The 19,481-nt window shown below is 43.9% G+C and overlaps 2 protein-coding genes across 2 annotated transcripts; one reads left to right on the top strand and one right to left on the bottom strand.

Annotated features, from left to right (window-relative positions):
• Window positions 1-413: 413 nt before the first annotated feature.
• Window positions 414-6,425, top strand: LOC131468935 (ADP-ribosylation factor-like protein 8A). Its single transcript, XM_058643648.1, has 7 exons — window positions 414-851; window positions 1,366-1,446; window positions 1,635-1,708; window positions 2,085-2,178; window positions 2,361-2,428; window positions 3,071-3,141; window positions 4,681-6,425. Exons 1-7 carry the CDS (start codon window positions 729-731, stop codon window positions 4,731-4,733), a joined length of 564 nt encoding a protein of 187 aa, XP_058499631.1. The 5' UTR covers window positions 414-728; the 3' UTR covers window positions 4,734-6,425.
• Window positions 6,426-12,817: 6,392 nt separating this feature from the next.
• On the bottom strand, window positions 12,818-18,080 carry gpr37l1b (G protein-coupled receptor 37 like 1b). The gene is made up of 4 exons (XM_058643634.1): window positions 16,907-18,080; window positions 15,306-15,614; window positions 14,143-14,517; window positions 12,818-13,456 (listed from the first exon to the last, which is right to left on the bottom strand). The coding sequence occupies exons 1-4, from the start codon at window positions 17,600-17,602 to the stop codon at window positions 13,283-13,285; spliced, it is 1,554 nt and encodes a 517-aa protein (XP_058499617.1). The 5' UTR covers window positions 17,603-18,080; the 3' UTR covers window positions 12,818-13,282.
• Window positions 18,081-19,481: the final 1,401 nt, after the last annotated feature.

The following is a 19,481-nucleotide window of genomic DNA, read 5'->3' as shown; positions in this document are numbered from 1 at the left end:
ATATACAGTTCTCCATATTAAAAACGTGTTAATGTGACGTGTGTGTGTGTGTGTGTGTGTACGCTAGGAGGCATAGTTTAGAAAAATCGACGTTTGTGTCTCCTCTTGTTTCTGCATCTCTTCAGTTTCACGCATCAACCCCACCCACCCAAACAGGAAGCAGAGTGACTTCCGGCCCGTCACAACAATACGACCATTAAAAACAAATTATTCGCAGAACAAACACAAATTGCGTATAACGTATTATTTCGAATTATTATTCACACACACACGCCCACACACATATGTATATATAGTTGATTATGTAGAATCTTTATTATTTGCTTTTACGTTAAAATGATGGGAGTTTCAGTCGGATTTTATTTTGAAGGGTTGCACCGGATGCGCCGCACGTCATCCTGTGCGTCGTCTTGACGCTTTAACGATCAAAAAAAGGCGTAGCTAAATGAACATTGCTGAAAACACAGAGCGGACATTAACGCCGGAAAACACCGAAACTTTCGAGCTGCTCGTAGGTTCCGTCACAGTCAGTCGGTGCTGTTCGGTGTTCCGTTACCGTCACCGACTCTGTCTGTGACTGTCAACGTTCGGAAATAACGAAAAAAACAACAGGAACGCCGGGGCGTTAGCCAGCTAGCCAGCTAGCATAGCCACCTAGCCGCCGCATCAGTAGCAGCAGCAGCTAGCCTTAGCTTTGGCATCAGCATCAGCCGCGAAACGATATAAAGATGATAGCGCTCATCAACAAACTACTGGACTGGTTCAAAGCTCTGTTCTGGAAGGAGGAGATGGAGCTGACGCTGGTGGGACTGCAGTACTCCGGGAAGACCACCTTCGTCAACGTGATAGCGGTAAGATGAGCTCACGGAGCCGCTAACAGATGTGCTAACGACAGCTCTTTCATCTGGGCTCCGTCCATTGTTACCCTGCAGTGATGAGGATGATGAGGTCACAGAGACACCGTCTTCATCACAGACGCGACAGTGATTTTTACACTCGGTGTTTGCTCTGTAGCACATTCTGAACACGGAGGCTTTAACTCGACTAAACCGTGCAAATGTGGGACATTTTGTATCCTATTAAATATCAATGTCCTGAACACAGTTTTATCAATATTTTTTTAAAACGTATGGAAATTTTAGTTTTTCTTACATCTCAAAGTTGAGATTAGTGCAACTATAGGACTTTTAAGTTGTAATTTCTCTAAAACTGTTCAGTATAAAAATGTCTGATTTCCTCTATGTTGGTAGATATCAATGTCATGGACACAACTTTGTGGAACATTTTGTTGTCATTACATGTCAAAGTTTTTTTAATTAAAAGGAACTGTGTGTGTGTGTGTGTGTGTGTGTGTGTGTGTTTCAGTCAGGACAGTTCAGTGAAGACATGATTCCCACAGTTGGATTCAACATGAGGAAAATCACTAAAGGCAACGTCACCATCAAGGTCAGCCGTTCAATTCTGTTGTCTGTTAAAAGTAATAAATATAATGAATGACTGGGGCCTCTAACCTTTTCCTGTTTCCTCTTTAATTCCTGTTTAAACTGAAGTTTGCTCTGACAGTAAACATATTCTTCTCTGTGTGTATGTGTGTGTATGTGTGTGTGCGTGTGTGTGCGTGTGTGTGCGTGTAGTTGTGGGACATTGGTGGTCAGCCTCGCTTCAGGAGCATGTGGGAGCGTTACTGCCGAGGAGTCAGCGCTATCGTGTAAGTGTCTGTTTCCTAAACTGAGATTACTGTGACTGAAACTGAGTTTGTAAAGCACTCACTTTCCCACACCAAAGTCCATAGAGAAAATTCAATACAAACTTCAGTTTCCTTTTGGAAAGTCTGTCTCACAGTGAGATAAAGACGTTGCTTAAACTGATGTAGATTTTATTAGCTGGGTGTTTATAGGAGGTTAAAATAGTTGAACACACTGTGACAAAAACCACACAGCCACACTTTAAAAACATTAAGTATCCATTTTAAACTGTGAACAAATTAAAAATGAAAAGAGAAGCGATCTGTTTTTTCCCCTCTCTCTCTAAAACTCTACAGTGTGAAGTTAAAAACATTTTTTTATGTCTTCTTCTGGTTTCAGTTACATGGTGGACGCGGCCGATCCAGAGAAAATCGAAGCCTCTAAGAACGAACTCCACAACCTGCTGGACAAACCTCAGCTGCAGGGAATTCCTGTAAGAACCACGTTATAACCAGATCACCACAGACGAACCAGACTAGAATCTGACTAACATGAGTCTTAAAAGAGACTGATCAGAACCACTGAGATCAGAACAAAGTCCAACAAAAATACAAACCTGAATGGACCAAATTATCATAATTCTACCTGATTTACGTAATGTCTGTGTGTGTTTAGGTTCTGGTTCTGGGTAATAAGAGGGACCTGCCAGGAGCTCTGGATGAGAAGGAACTCATAGAGAGGATGTAAGTTCGTGCTCTTCGGCTACATGTTTTTCCATTTTCATACATTTTCTCTCTGCTCTGCTGTGCCATCATATCCAGTGTTATGACGCTGGATATGCTTCTGTCACTGTCCTGTCATCGCTGACAGGATTTGATATGCCTACGTCTCATTACACAACTCCTAGACTCCTAGTTGGCGATATCTAGAAAGTAAAAAAGATACGAATGGACGATCAGCTGAGATTATCGCAGCACCCCCGCGTGACCCTCATGTGGAGGATACAGTGGCAGAAGATGGATGGATACTGGAAAGCAGAGAAATAGAGCTTTAATTGCACCCATATACTTGTCATTACGGTAGAACCTCAGTCAGCCTCTCAGGACTGTGATCCCTAAACGGTTGAATCACTGCCAGATATGGAAATTGAAAGTATTTTTGGAAAAAAGGAGCACAAAAGACATTTTCTGACAATTGTACAGCCATGAAATCTAAATAAATCCTCATGACGCTCATACGAGGGTTAAATCCATGAAACAGGTCATCAGGAAATGATCCGCCGAGACTAAACTAGACAAGTCTAAAGGGATTGTGACACCTCTGGAATGAAGCTACTGTCACAACATAACACACATGTGTTTTTGTTCTTTTGTCTGTTTCATCAGGAACCTGTCGGCGATCCAGGACAGAGAGATCTGCTGCTACTCCATCTCCTGCAAGGAGAAAGACAACATCGGTAACACACACACACACACACACGTCTCAGCATCACCACAAAGATGTGAAAATATTCACTAAACCAAATCCCATCAGTGATAGAACCTGGTCCCCGCTGTTTTTTTAACTTCCTGCTTTGATGAGGTTCAGCTGGTAATAAAATGTGACGTCGTCAGACTGCCGACCTCTGATTGGTCAGAGAGTGTCGTCACTGAAGAGTCACGAGTGAAACGTCAAAGCAACAATGTCCAACTGTAGATCAAAGTGAAAAAGAGTTAAACATCCTGAAAAAATCTGCAACATTTAGCAAAGAAGTCTGGTGAATTTACAGACGGCACTATCGTCACCACCTTCACTGGTATTTCACTTCACTGACTGAAGGACTGAACCATTCTGTCAACTCATCTCAACTAATGATTCTAATGATTCACTTTCACCTTCATGCAAAACGACTGCTTTACAAGTCAGTGTTTGTTTGTGTGGCCGAGAAAACCACGTCACCGGGGCTGACTCTGAAAGTCAGAGGTTTGAGGGACAAAACGCGTGTCCACATTGTCCTCAGGACAGGCGTCCATGTGATATGACACGCGCCCACATGTCATTGGTCACGTGAGACTCGCTCAAAAAATCCACATTTTCATCCATTCATGTTTGTACAACTCAAATTTAAAATAAATGGAGCAGTTTTTGTAATTAAAACTGTATGATATTAAAACATAGGTTTATATAGGTATATATTTATATATTTTTAGAAAATCCTGCTACTTTAATTTAAAATCATGATATTAGATCAAAGTCTCAGATTTTTCATTGTTTTAAGCTGGAAATACCTTTTACCTTTAAAAGTTTCTGTTTTGAAATGAAATGTGTTTAATTCACACTTTTTCATCATTAATGTATTTAATTCACACTTTCATCATTAATTTGTTTAATTCACATTTTTCATCATCGCATGTTTAACACATTCATCATTAATGTGTTTAATTCACACTTTTTCATCATAAATGTGTTTAATTCACACTTTTTCATCATTAATGTATTTAATTCACACTATTTCATCATTAATGTATTTAATTCACACTTTCATCATTAATTTGTTTAATTCACATTTTTCATCATTAATTTGTTTAATTCACATTTTTCATCATCGCATGTTTAACACTTTCATCATTAATGTGTTTAATTCACACTTTTTCATCATAAATGTGTTTAATTCACACTTTCATCATCAATGTGTTTAATTCACACTTTAATCATTAATGTGTTTAATTCACACTTTTTCATCACTCAACAAAAAAACAACCTTTTTTAAGGCACAAAAAAAACTGAAAACATGAACCACTAGATGGCAGCAGACACGTGGACATCTGTGGTCGTTCAACTCAAACATATTGAAAAAAACTGAGCCGTTTTCATCTGAGAGTCGTTTTAAAATGTGTAAATTTGTTGGACATAAATTTAAATACTTTTATTTTGACGTTTGTCTCCCTCACACACACACACACACACACACACACACACACTTACACACGCTTCCTGTCTGTGCCTCTCTCTGCAGACATCACCCTCCAGTGGTTGATCCAACACTCCAGGACTAAGAGGAGTTCCTGAGAGCAGAGACACGCCCCAAACCGAACTGGCCACACCCCCACCAAACTTAACACATCCTCTCTCTTTGATCAACTTCATCCCCAACACGTCACATGACCTAAAACTTATTAACCCCTCTCTTTCCCCTCATTTAACCCCCTCCCCCCTCATTATGACCCCGCCCCCTCATTTACTCCGCCCTCCAGAGATGCACTGATACCGCTGAGGTTTTGTTTCTAGAGAGAATGAAAACATCGCAACTGTTTAACGTAACATCTACGTTTTCCTGATGTTTTTTTAATAGCGAGCTAAATTTTTCTACGTGAGATCGGAGCAGCAGCGATGATGAGCGCCCTCTGCTGGTCAATCATCTGACTCTGATTGTTTTTATGAAGTAAATGTGAAGACCGTTATTATTAACAGTATTAAAGTTGATCGGGTCAGAAAAATAAATCTAACCATTTTTAAACTTAAGTCTCTCCTGAGCAGATTTGTGTCGTTTTATTCTGAAAACAGGAAGTTGGTATCAGTGTATCTATTTTACAATGAAACTAAATAACAGTTTTATTGCCTTCATCGCCGTAAACTGCCACAAATGTTTTTGTTTTTTACACCAATGGGCAAAAGTTAGCCTGGTTAGCCTGTTAGCTGGAGCAATTTAGCATTGTTAGCTGGAGGGTGTTAGCTCAGTTAGCTGGAGGCTGTTAGGCACTAGCCAATTAAGCTAATAGGCTCTTGCTAATGAGGTGTTAGCTCATTTAGCTTCCAGCTATTTTAGCTGAGGCTGTTGGTTAAGTTAGCTGGAGGCTGTGAGCCCAGTTAGCTGTTAACTCAGTTAGCTGGAGGCTGTTAGGGTCTAGCCAACTAAGCTAATAGGCTCCTGCTAAATGAGGTGTTAGCTCATTTAGCTTCCAGCTATTTTAGCTGAGGCTACTGGTTAAGTTAGCTGGAGGCTGTGAGCCCAGTTAGCTGTTAACTCAGTTAGCTGGAGGCTGTTAGGGTCTAGCCAACTAAGCTAATAGGCTCCTGCTAAATGAGGTGTTAGCTCATTTAGCTTCCAGCTATTTTAGCTGAGGCTGTTAGCTCAGTTAGCTTGAGGCTGTTAGCTCAGTTAGCTTGAGGCTGTTAGCCCAGTTAGCTCAGTTAGCTGGAGGCTGTTTTGTTGATATTCTTCCCTTAGATTTTTTCCCCCATGAACCTTTAATCTGAAACTTCATCACTTCCTTTTTTATTCCTGTTTTACTTCCATCCATCTTTTCACCTGTATAATCCTGAGAAGCTCCGCCTCCTCCCTCATCTGTTGTAAACTGCTTGTCCTCCTTCTGTCCTGCTGTCCTTCCTGTTCTTTATTATCTCTCTCTCTCTCTGTCCTGAGCGAGGGACTCAGATCTTTTTATTGCACTGTTGATTTTGTTTTTGTAAAATATTAATGATGAAAATAATGTTAATAACCAGATTTAATGAAGTGGTACGTTCAACTACAGGAGGACTGAAGTCTCTGTAAGAAGCCTTTTATTTGTTTTATATTATTATTATTGTTATTATTGTTTTTTAATGTCGTTTGTTGATGTGATGACGCTGGGACATGAGTCAGTGATTGGACCAGAGCCGTCACATGATCAGGCTGCAGTGTTTACATCGTCATGTGGTATTAAACGCAGAAATGTCATTGGTCAAAACCCGCATATTAAAAAGTTTTTATTTAAAAATCAACACATTTTCACCCGTTCATGTGTTTTTAACTGACTTCTGTTCTCACCACTCAAACCACACATGAACACATGAGCCACTAGGTGGCAGCAGACATTTTTTATTAAAACACATGATTATTTTAATGTCTGTAAAAACTTTACACAAATGGTTGAATTTAGGTATGACTTGTATATGTATATATATGTATATGTACAGAGCCCGATTAACACAAAGGCAAACTAGGCACGTGCCCCGATTGGCAGGGGGGGCCCTAGACAGAGGGACAATCAAAACCTAAAAATGACTTGGTCCGTGTTTCAAGCCGATTTACGCTCCTTGTCCTGATGACGCGTCGCTGTCGGGCGCACTGAGGACAGTCTGCTCCGATCGACGCCGGGGGCAGGCGGGCGGGAGAAGCCGCAGCGAGTGCACATGTCCGTGGTGAGGTCCGGGGCGGGGGTTCATTGTAAACCACCTTCGCCCCGAGCCCTTCCAAGCCGATCTAGAGTCGGTCGCGGCGCACCACCGGCGGAGGAAATTTCATGTCAAACTTATGTGTGACACTGTTGTATGATGAAGTCGGCATCAATTCATGAGAAAAACTGTTGAAAATTTTAAATATGGAGATTAAAGGTTTCTGCCCAACAGTAATCTCCAATACTTATTGACCTAAATGGATTTGTTAAAAGACTATACTACTTTTTTTTTTTTTTAAACCTAAAACTGACTAAAACTTTTTTGAGTTTTTGTCGACTAAAATTGGACTAAAACTTACTGCATTTTATTGGTCTTTGTATATTTGACTACTTATTAAACTATTCAATTTAATCAACACATTTAATTAAAGCCCACATAGACCGGAAGCTCCAATTAACGCTGCGTTTGTGTGTGTATCTGCGTCATTACCTCGTTTATGAAACCCTAAAGCTTCAGAACAAACAGTTCAGCCACTGCTGAGAAAATAGTGTTGTATTGTTTTCCTGGGCTCTGCGAAGCGGATCGGCACTTCCGTAGTTTGATGTCGTCATCAAAAATCCTCACCACTCCTCTCACCACCGTAGCGCTTCCCGGTGCTGGCACTAGTCCGGGCACATCCGGTTGCGTACATTCAACCGCAGAAGAAGAAGAACTACTCTTGTTGTAGCTGCTGAGATGCAGAGCATCCACCGTGCCAGAGGGGGAGCTGTGTATCTGAGAGCTGGCCTATCTATTACGTCACTTCCAGGTACCTGGCCAATCACAGTACAGTAGGAAAGCTCTCGTTGGCTGTCCAATCACAACACAGTCCTGGTTCTGGGGGTGTGGTTTTGGTCTGAAACAGCGCGGCTGACGAGAGCGTCAGTGAGGAGATATTTTGATCGGCTCGTTTGCAGCGATTAGGAGGATTTTAACCATGAAAACAAGTTAATATATGTAGTAGTAGACCTCCATAACTAACATATATGTGTGATACAAGCATTCTATGTCGCCTTTAAGATTTTCTGCAAAATGCAATAGCTTACAACATTTATCTTATTTGATCTGTTTACATAGCAATGCTGACACCTATTGGTGATTTACTGGTACTACTGCCTTAACAATGACACTCGCAATGGATAATCATCATCATCATCATCATCCTCCGCTTATCCGGGGCCGGGCCGCGGGGGCAGCTGTTTCAGCAAGGGACCCCAAACTTCCTTTTCCTGAGCCGCATCGACCAGCTCCGACTGAGGGATCCCGAGGCGTTCCCAGGCCAGAGTGGAGATGTAATCTCTCCACCTTGTCCTAGGTCTACCCCGAGGCCTCCTCCCAGCTGGAGGTGCCTGATATACCTCCCTCGGGAGGCGCCCAGGAGGCATCCTCACCAGATGCCCGAACCACCTCAACTGGCTCCTTTCAATGTGAAGGAGCAGCGGTTCTACTCCGAGCTCCCCCCGGATGACCGAGCTTCTCACCCTATCTCTAAGGGAAAAGCCAGCCACTCTCCTGAGGAATCCCATTTCGGCCGCTTGTACCCGCGATCTCGTTCTTTCGGTCATGACCCAACCTTCATGACCATAGGTGAGGATAGGAACGAAGACTGACCGGTAGATCGAGAGCTTCGCCTTCCGGCTCAGCTCCCTTTTCGTCACAACCGTGCGGTAAAGCGAATGCAGTACCGCACCAGCCGCTCCGATTCTCCGGCCCATCTCCGGCTCCCTCGTCCCCTCACTCGTGCCTTCACCTGGGGCAAGGAGTCATTCCCTACCCGGAGAAGGCAATCCACCGGTTTCCTGCTAAGAGCCATGGCCTCAGACTTAGAGGTGCTGATCCTCATCCCGACCGCTTCACACTCGGCCACGAACCGATCCAGTGAGCGCTGAAGGTCGCAGGCTGACGAAGCCATGAGGACCACATCATCTGCAAAAAGCAGCGACGTGATCTCAAGCCCGCCAAACCACAACCCCTCTCCCCCACGACTACGCCTCGATATCCTGTCCATGAAAATCACAAACAGGATTGGTGATAAAGCGCAGCCCTGGCGAAGGCCAACACCCACAGGAAACAGGCCTGATTTAGTGCCGAGAACCCTGACACAGCTCATACTTTGGGCGTATAGGGATTGGATGGCCCTAAGTAGTGCCCCCCCCACCCCATACTCCCGCAGCACCTCCCACAGTATCTCCCTGGGAACCCGATCATACGCCTTCTCCAGGTCCACAAAACACATGTAGACCGGATGGGCGTGCTCCCAGGCCCCCTCCAGGATCCCTGCAAGAGTAAAGAGCTGGTCCGTTGTTCCACGACCAGGACGGAATCCGCATTGTTCCTCTTGAATCCGAGGTTCGACAACCGGTCGAACCCTCCTTTCCAGTACCTTGGAGTAAACCTTACCAGGGAGAAGTGTGATGCCCCGGTAATTGGCACACACTCTCAGGTCCCCCTTTTTGAAAAGGGGGGCCACCACCCCAGTTTGCCACTCCTTTGGCACTGACCCCGACCTCCACGCAATGTTGAAGAGACGTGTCATCCAAGACAGCCCCTCCACACCCAGAGCCTTCAGCATTTCTGGGCGGATCTCATCAACCCCTGGGGCCTTGCCACTGCGGAGTTGTTTAACCACCTCAGTGACCTCCCTCAGGGAGATTGACGATGATCCCCCATCAGCCTCCCTCTCTGCCTCCACCACAGAGGGTGCAGATGTCGGATTCAGGAGTTCCTCAAAGTGTTCCTTCCACAATGGATAAGATAAGGATAATTTAATAGCATTTAATAGAGCCTTGTAGTAACGTATACATACGCTAATAAAAATCACAAAATAGTCTAATATACGACACATGACTTATTTTGGCATACAAAGAACCAACTCGTAACCAAAGACTACGCTATGTAAAATGTGAATTCACTTTTATTAGAAACTTTGGTAAGTTTCAGATTTCAATTCATAAATAACATCGATGGAGGGGGGCCCAAAAAATAGTCTGCCTAGTATAGTCCATTTATTTAATCCGGCTCTGTATATGTATATATATGTATGTATATATGCGTATATATATATATATATATATATATATATATATATATATATATATATATATATATATATATATATATATATACGCATATATATGTATATATGCACATTGTGTATAAACATTTATATTAAAGTAAAAACATCTGAGATTAGTTTAAAATGTGTAAATTCAGTCTCACATTTGTTGGACATTTAAAGTCGTATATATTTTCATTAAACTTTATTCTGACTTTTTGTCCAAAATAGTGTGTGTGTGTCTGTCTGTCTGTCTCTCTCTCTCTCTCTCTCTCTCTCTCTCTGTCTCTCTGTCTCTCGCTCTCTCTGACCTGAATGTCACACACACACACACACACACACACAGTGTAATGGTGTTCTGTGGGAAAAGAGTTGGGGTTTGTGTTGTCATGACGATAAAGAAGGACTCCTGATGGAGAGTGAGGTTGACTCTCACACATACACACGCACACACACTCACAGTCACACAGCTCTTCATCAGTGCAATCACGCCGTCTTTCCTGTGTTCACTCGTCTTTTTTCCTTCTTCCTCTTTTGTGAGTTCACTTGGAGCAGCTGAGAAAGTCGAGTCTAAAACTGTCCAGCAACCTCGGAGTCGCCATGGCGACAGCGTTACGTGATCACATGTTTTCACAAATAAAAACTTTGTCTTCTTTGTCGATGAATAATCCATGACTAACATTAATATAAGTGTTTGTGTGATTTTTCACTTTCTTTGCTCATTAAAAACCAGCTTTGACAAAACTTTAGACAAAACTGATCAATATTTTCTGTCTTTTCATGAACCAAATGTCTCAATAATAATAATCTGCAGATTAATCGATTAGTGAGAGTAATTCACTAATGTTATCATGGAGCGGACAGCTCATATAAATGGATGTGGGACTCGAACCTGTGACCTTCCTGTTGTTATATAATTGCTGTTGGTATCCGTCCAGTCCTGTGTGTGTGTGTGTGTGTGTGTGTCTTCATTAGTGAACAGAGGTGGTTCTGTTCACTCGTTTGTTTCACAGCAGTGAACTCTCATCACTGCTAATGAGAACAACATTAGTGAAACACTCTGTTCCTCCAACTCCACATTAATCTCTTTCTCTGTCTCTCCCTCTCCGTCTCTCTCTCTCTCTCTCTTTGTCTGTCTCTCTCTCTGTCTGTCTGTCTCTCTCTCGCGCTCACTCTTTTGTCCGTCTCTGCTTTTTTTTTCCCTTCAGCCTTTTAAACCCAGTAAATCCCCCTCAATGGTTGCCAGGGGCGACCAGGCCCGAGACTCTGGAGGAAAGAGACTCTTGTTGATGAGAAGAGAGTTTGAGTTTTTCTAAATTAACACAACACTGTGTGTGTGTGTGTGTGTGTGAGTTCCCTGTGACACATGAATATGGGCTGGTATCCCACGGTGACGGGACAGTGGTGAGGTCGTTGATATGCAGAGCAGCAGATCTGATGGAAAATCCTCCTCAGTCACATGATCACGTTAGAAAAGCATTTTTTGTTTGGCCGATGAATTCAAAATCAAATTTCTGTGTGTAGTAAGGTAGTCGCACCAGCAGAGGGTGCTCATCAACCTCGAGGACACATGTAGACGAGCAGAGCCTGGAATTGAACCCAACACCTTTGTCGCTGATTCACCACTGAAAATGACTTCTGGTTACTGCGACTTTTCCAAACACGTCGTACAAACTTCGCTGACACTGAACGTTATTTCAAACTAAAATTTATTCAAATAAAAATTTCAAAGTCAAATCCTATTTTTTTAAAAGTGAAATGAAATATGATAAACACGACCTCGTGCACATCTTCAGTCCGCCGTCGTTCAAAGAATCCACATTTTTACTCCCTCGCTGTCGCCCCCCGTGCGTCGTCTCCAAGACGACGGGAGATCACGTAAATCAAAGATCGTCGTACAAACGCGTCATTAGTCAAACGTCTAACGTTACAGTGAGCTACGTTCACACTCCTCCTTTCAGCTAAACACAAATGAATACACAACTTCCTCCTACACACTTTCACTTCCTGTACAGAGAGAGTTTGATTCCCGTCCTCACTCCCACACAGAAGAAGAAGAAAAACTTTTAAAGGGACAGTTCAGGTTTTTAAAGGGTGATTATATAAGTCAGTGTTTCCCAAACTTTAAATATGAGGGTGCACTTTTTATTCCCGTCAAACATAAATCAGATCATCTTCAAGAGATGTTTGGTGAATCATTAAAACGTTGTTTGTTGCGTTTTATTTAAAACATATAAACATAAATCTGAACCAAAAGGTTTGAACATTCTCTAAATCTGTTTTGGGGACCCCAAAAAAAATCTCCCGTGACCCATCTGCGGGCCCCAGCCCAGGCTTTGGGAACCACTAGTCGATGGTACTGTACTGTGAGCGTTCCCACTGTGTTTCTTTCTCCTCACATCAGAACAATTCAGTGACCTCAAACCAGATTTAAACCACTTAACAAAAGATTCAGCTCATAAAATCCACGTGTAAGTCTATGTTAAGATTTCTTTAAAAACACGTTCACGTCTTTATCTCACTTTGACACAGACGTTTGTAAACCACTCACTTATATAATATCACCAAACCCCAGAGAGAAAATCAGTGATTTAACATCACACACAAAGGAGCTGTTGATCCACTGCTGCCTCCATCACTAACTTCAAATGTCTGATTTTGTTAATTTGGCATTTGAAGTACTTTGTTCAGATTGACCTCAGTGACACAAAGTGACCACACGAGGCAGCAGAGGACCAGCAGCTCCTGCATCCCCGCCAGCTTAAATCACTGATTTTCTCGATGAGGTTTGGTGTGGGAGAGTGAGAGATAGAGACGTGAACGTGTGACGTAGAGATCGTAGACATTCGGTTTTATGAGCAGAGTCTTTCGTAGAGTTGTTTAAATCTGTTTTTCCCTATGTCTCAGGCTGGCAGACAGCAACAGGGGGCGCTCACAGCACAGTTGGTGCCTCACACAATCACACCTCACATAACCTGGACTTTTGTCTGATTTTTGTCTTCATCATCAATATGAACTTCGTCGTCTTCATCAAGTTTATGGTAAATTAAAGTCCGTCTGCGTCTTGACACAAAGCACAAACACCCAGAACCGTCGTTTTCTGTCGTCAGAGCAGGAATCTGAGGAGACACAGCCTCTCTAATCTCACTTCCTGCACAGACAGGAAGCTGCAGGGTTGACTCTGTGTCCACAGAAGAAAATCAAACAAATGGACAAGATGAAGAAATGTGATCATTGAAGAGAGAGAAAGATGGAGGAGGAGCCAAGACACTAGCCAGTTAATGAAAATTAAAGACGATGAGATGATTGATTTATGCAGCAGGAAATGATGGACTCATCATGGAGGAGCCCCCCCCCCCCCATGGCTCTAGCTGGAGATGGACAAGATGGCCGACGTGTCTTTAGCCTTGTCGAATAAGATGGACGTCTCGTCTGCCTCCTTCAGTTTGATGTGGGCGGAGCCCGGCGAGCCGTGAGCTGCGTCAGGCTGACACTCCTGACAGCAGCAGCAGCAGCAGTCCATGAAGGCCTGACCCAGAGTCTGACACACAGAGACGCAGGAAGAGACGTTAGAGTCTGACAGGAAGTGACAGAGTTTGTAAGTCAGATCTGGGAATGTCGTCACACATCGAGTTTCCTCAAACCTTCACGCAGTCGGTGAAGACAATCATCTATGTCACACGTTCACATCTTTATCTCACTGTGAGACAGACTTTTCCAACAGTAAAGTTAGGTTTGTAAACCCCTCACTCTCCCACACCAAACCTCATAGAGAAAATCAGTGATTTTAGCTGCGGGGACACAGGAGCTGCTGGTCCTCTGCTGCCTCGTGTGGTCACTTTGTGTCACTGAAGTAAACCCGCATATAGGATTTTAAATTCCAGTGACAAAATAAGACATTTGAATTTAGTGATGGAGGCAGCAGTGGATCAACAACTCCTGTGTGCTGTGATGTTAAAATCACTGATTTTCTCTATGGGGTTTGGTGTGGGAGAGTGAGTGGTTTACAAAATTCAGTTTCCTGTTGGAAAAGTCTGTCTCACAGTGCGATAAAGACTTGAACGCGTTCTTAAAGATATCGTAGACTTAATCTGACAGATTATATTACACAAGTCTTTAGTTAAGTGACTAAAATCTGTTTTTACACAAATCATTTTGTTTAGCGAATATGAACTTGAACAGTTGGTTAGCGTCACCCGCTGACCCCTGAACGCTGACCCCACCTACCTTACAGAGACAGAGCAGCAGAACCGGTGTCACCGCCGCCTTGAAGAACAACAGCAAGTGATGTAATAGAGCCAACATGGCGGCCATGTCTTCTGAGAGGACGATGTGAGTGTAGGCCAGCGTGATGTTGCACACGTGTTCAGGCAGCGCGCAGACGCCATACACCACGGCTAATGCCAGCAGCGTGCAGTTCCGCTGCCGCTCCACGGCCTGGTGCTCCTGGCGCTTCTGATTGGACGTGCAGTCATCGTGGTCACGCTGCTGCTTCTTGGCGGAGCTGTAGTCACTGTTGACGTTGCGAGTGGCCATTTGGCAGAGGAGGGTGAAGAGCACGGGCAGACAGAAGTAGCAGCCGAAGCACCACCACATACGACCCTGAAACAAATGGGTTACGATGTCGTCAGGGATTCTCAAAGGACCTGTAGCTGCAATCACGATTTCTGCGTTGACCCAAACTAGCATCGGTTGGTTGTCTGCGATGCGAGTCCCTCAAAGTCGCATTTGTGTCCTTTTATATTGAAGTAATGCATTCATTTTGCTAAATTTTGATCGTGAACCAAATATCTTTCCATGTCAACACTTTTATTCTGAAATTTCGTGAAATATCTGTCACTGCGAGCAGATCGTGAGGGAATATCGTGATATCATATAACGATACGATATTGTCACGATACGAAATCTTGATCTCTGAACACACACAACAGCTTTAGTAACAGTGAGCACTTGCACCATCTAGTGGACGGGAACACAGTTTAAAAATGTTATGCTTTATGTTTATGCGCTAATTAACTTAAATATCCAGTTAATTTTTCTCTACTTTTATTGCGATTGGGTAAGTGTTCTCTGGAGTTGAAAGGCGGCAGTGTAAGATAGAGGTGTTTGGTTCTGTGATAAATTTGCTGCATGTCTGTGGATTTAAAATGACCATGAACTGGTGACATCTTTTTCTGGGACCTTTCCTGCCAACATGGCAGAGTAAACAAACATGAGTCACATGATGTCCAGAGCTTTTTTGCATCTTCAGTAGTTGCTAAAAGCTACCGTGGCTGTAGCTGCTCTAGTTTTCACAACATTAGCTTCACGTAAAAATACCTCGAACCTTGTGGAAAACAAGTGGTGAAGATCTTTGCGCCCCCTGCTGGTGTAGAACTGAAATGACTCACCTGGTGGTACCTGAGCAGCAGCGAGTGGAGGGAGTCGGGCAAGTAGAGGGTCAGCGGAGAGGAGAGGGTGACGGTGCAGGAGTCAATCAGCCGGCCACTGGAGGGCGACACCGCCTGGCTGTGCTGCCACAGGAAGATCTCGGGGCTGGAGAGCAGCAGAGCGCACGACCACACCAGCAGCAGCTTCAGGAGCACCGAGCGGCAGCGCTCCACACGCCGAGCCTTCGGCTGTGACGAGGAGGTGGCAGCGTGGAAACGGGCGATGCCCAGAGCGCAGAGAGTGAAGGTGGTGATACCCAGAGACACGACCTGCACAGACGAAGAAGAAGAAGGAGAAGGAGAAGAAGAAGAAGAAGAAGAAGAAGAAGAAGAACGCGACGTCAGTGAGGAAATCTGCGACTTCCTGTCTCAAATTGGAAACATTCACTGAACTGAACAGATAACGCTACGACGGAATCGTCTCTTGTGTGCTTGTGTGTGTGACCCGGGTTTGTTGACCCGGGTTGGAGGAAGGGTCGTTCTGCATGCTCTCCCCCGGGTGTGGGTTTTCTCCGGTCAATTGGACACTGAAAGTAGACGTGAGCTGGGATTATGTCAGTGACAGTGCATGTAGGGGGCGTGGCCTCAACAGTCCTGTGTGTGTGCTATGGAATAACATTGATATTCTACTGTATTTGATTGTTTTAGCCAAAGATTATGATACACATTTAGAGTTTATTCAAGTTAGTTCCCATGGAAAGTTTCAACTTTCGAAAATTTCCAGAATTTTGCAACCCTGGTCATGAAAATAAGAAGAAGCAGTAAAAGGTCACGACCCAAAACAAAAAAAGGGCTTTAAGACAAAGATATGAAAGAGTGAAAATAAAATAAATACATTTTTAGATTCTTTAGAAACAGAAACAGCTGATCAGTCATGTGAGTTCAGTGGTTTTTTTTGTGTTGTGCTGTGAGCGCCCCCTGTTGCTGACAACCAGTCTGTGACTCTCAGTTAAAACAAAATGGCTGCCAACAGAGAAACAGATTTTCAGTTGCTAAACAAACGACTCGCCTCAAAACAAAAATCTCCCCATCCCATCTGTTTTTGTTGTTGTGGTTTCAAGAAATGTCACTAAATGGACTCCAGAAGCTGTAGTACCTATGCCAGGCCTGTGTGTGGCACTGCAAGTTTTCCCATGACATCACTACGATAGAAAACTTGCTCTGTTCACAGATACGTGACAGAAATACCGGAAAATCAGAAGTGGGAACCCGACTACGGGTTGCACCTTTAACTTAGCATAGCGCCACCCTCTGGTCTGGAGGCTGCAGTCATACAAGCTTCATCCAACCCTCGTTCGTTTGCTCGTCCAGTTCGTTTGGGGTGTGAACACGCAACCGAACTCTGCTGAGCATCAAAGAAGCAAACTCTGGTCTGCCTAAAAACTTAGGTCTTGGTTTTCGTGAACCAAATGCAGGTGGACTACAACACAGGGACACAGGGCATTGTGGGTAAACACAAACAAAACATACGCCGTTCGCCCCAATCGTACCGAGTGTGAAAACGACCGAAGTGTAAAAGGAGCAGTTTTATTCCCTCCCACCTCAACACCAGCTCCACCCACCTCCATATAAGGCACCATGCGGCAGGTGACGTCACCCAGGATCCTCCTGTGGGTGAGGTGGTTCAGGACAACCACAGGGAGGCAGAGCACCAGAACCAGGAAGTCCCAGAATGCCATGCTGGCCAGCAGGTAGTTCCAGGCCGACCTCATGTAGTAGTTGTTCCAGACGACGCACATCACCACCATGTTCCCGACCACGCCCACCGCCAGCACCAGCCCCGCCACAACGACCACGGCGTACGCTACGTACGAACTCTCCACCACAGGGTAGAACGGGTTGAAGAATCCTGCAACGTCGTCGTTAGAGATGGAAGTGTTTCCATGGAGACGGTCGTCGTTGACATCACCGCCGTCGCCCCCTGCTGCTGCAACGCTTGTCGCGTTGTTGAGCGCAGTGACCTGCGGCGTCGTCACAAAGTCGTTCTCAAATGACTGTCCAAACGTGGATTGTTGCTCATCCTCATCGGTGCCGCGGGCCAGACGGTGGCGCTGCTCTCCGTCCAAGTCCAGCAGCTCGGTGAGGAGACTCTGGTCAGAGGTGTGGGTGTCGTCCTGAACTTTGACCCGCCCGCTCCAAAGAGGAGGCGAGGGCTTGTCGATGGCGTTTCCCCGACTGTTGAGTTTCGCGACGCTATTGGCTTGTGTACACAGCAGCGGCAGGAGGACACACGTCCACAGGAAAACAGGCGGAGACATGATGCAGGGTTTTAATGTTTAAATTCAAACCAGGTGTGTCAGCTGTTCTTTCTCCAAACAAGACAAAACGTCAGATTAAAATTCCCAAAAATGTTCCCAAAACACGAGAGCGAGGAGCTAATCTGAAAAGCAAAAAAAAAAGAAAGTCAAACATTTGTCGAAGATTCCTGATTCCAGATTTTTAATGTCCAGGGGAGGTCTGGTCTGGTCTGGTCTGGTCTTCTCTTCTCTTCTCTTCTCTTCTCTTCTCTTCTCTTCTCTTTTAAACTCCTGGCGTTCCGAACCTTTTCGCTGGAAAGCTCTTGTTGTCTCCGTTGTCTCTGTCCATCAGTAACCCTCTCAGGTGTGTGGTGCTGGAGGAGGAGGAGGGGCAGGTGTCAGGCTGAAGTGTCCCACTCAGAGCTGCTGTTTGTGGGCAGTGAACAGCAGAGACTCTGGGTGTCCTGGAGCTCTGAGGGTCTGTGCTCTGGGAACGAGACTCTCTCTCTCTGCTGTATGGAGGCTTTGTGAGGACACACACACACACACACACACACACACACACGTGCGCGCGCACACACACACACATACAAACAAGCTTGGCACAAACACAGAGACTCACACATTTGTCTGCTCAATCATTCATGTTCACTTTCTGTGCTCTCTCTCTCTCACTCTCTTTTCATGCACACACATTCATGTATTTCTCTAGTTGTGAGGACACTCATCATTATGATGTATTCCCTTATCTGTCTGTCTGTCTATCTATCTATCTATCTATCTATCTATCTATCTATCTATCTATCTATCTATCTATCTATCTATCTATCGATCTATCCATCCATCCATCGTAGATGAGACACTGGTTTGTACTTGTGTTACTTTGACTAAGTCAGTCTCTAAAGAGTTTATATATTTATATATTAATTAGGGCTGCCAAACCTTTTTAGTCGCGATTAATCGCATTTTTTCCATAGTTAACTTGCGATTAATCTCTATATCCACGGATGTTGATGACCTCGACATGAAGCTAATCAAGAAAATAATAGATGGAATCGTTTCACCTCTAGCATATATCTGCAACCTGTCATTTTAAACTGGGACATATCCCACCAAAATGAAAGTGGCGAAAGTAGTGCCATTGTTCAAGAAAGGTGACATACACGAAATATACTAATTACAGACCAGTCTCAATACTACCACAACTGTCAAAAATTCTGGAGAAACTATTTAACGATAGGCTAGACAACTTCATTAACAAACACAATCTGCTATACCATAGCCAATATGGATTCAGAAGAAACCACTCGACGGCGCTAGCTTTAACTGAGTCTGTGGAAACCATTACTGATGCTATTGACCAGAAATTACCTTCAATAGGAATATTCATAGACCTAAAAAAAAGCATTTGACACCATCAACCATGATATCTTGATAGCTAAACTGGAGAGATATGGTATTAGAGGCATAGTACTGGAATGGGTCAAGAGCTATCTTCATGAAAGATCTCAATATGTTAAGATGGGCGATAGCACATCGACTTGTTTGGACATAGTTTGTGGGGTCCCACAAGGGTCAGTGCTGGGTCCAAAACTGTTTATACTATACATTAATGACATATGCAAGGTATCCAATATTCTGAAACTAATACTATTCGCAGATGACGCTAATATTTTATGTTCGGGGGAAGACTTAAACCAACTAGTGGAAACAGTCAATAATGAAATGGCCAAGCTTCATGTGTGGTTTAATATAAATAAACTATCACTAAATTTAGAGAAAACTAAATATATGCTGTATGGGAAAAAAGGCCTTAAGAAAAGTATTAACATACAAGTTAATGGAGTGGACATTGAAAGGGTTAGTGAGTACAAAGTGCTGGGAGTGATTATTGATGACA

Source organism: Solea solea, chromosome 11 (genome assembly GCF_958295425.1).
Source record: "Solea solea chromosome 11, fSolSol10.1, whole genome shotgun sequence".
Classification (NCBI taxonomy): domain Eukaryota; kingdom Metazoa; phylum Chordata; class Actinopteri; order Pleuronectiformes; family Soleidae; genus Solea; species Solea solea.
Note: the sequence above shows the minus strand (reverse complement) of the source record. Positions and strands in the feature narration are given on the sequence as shown.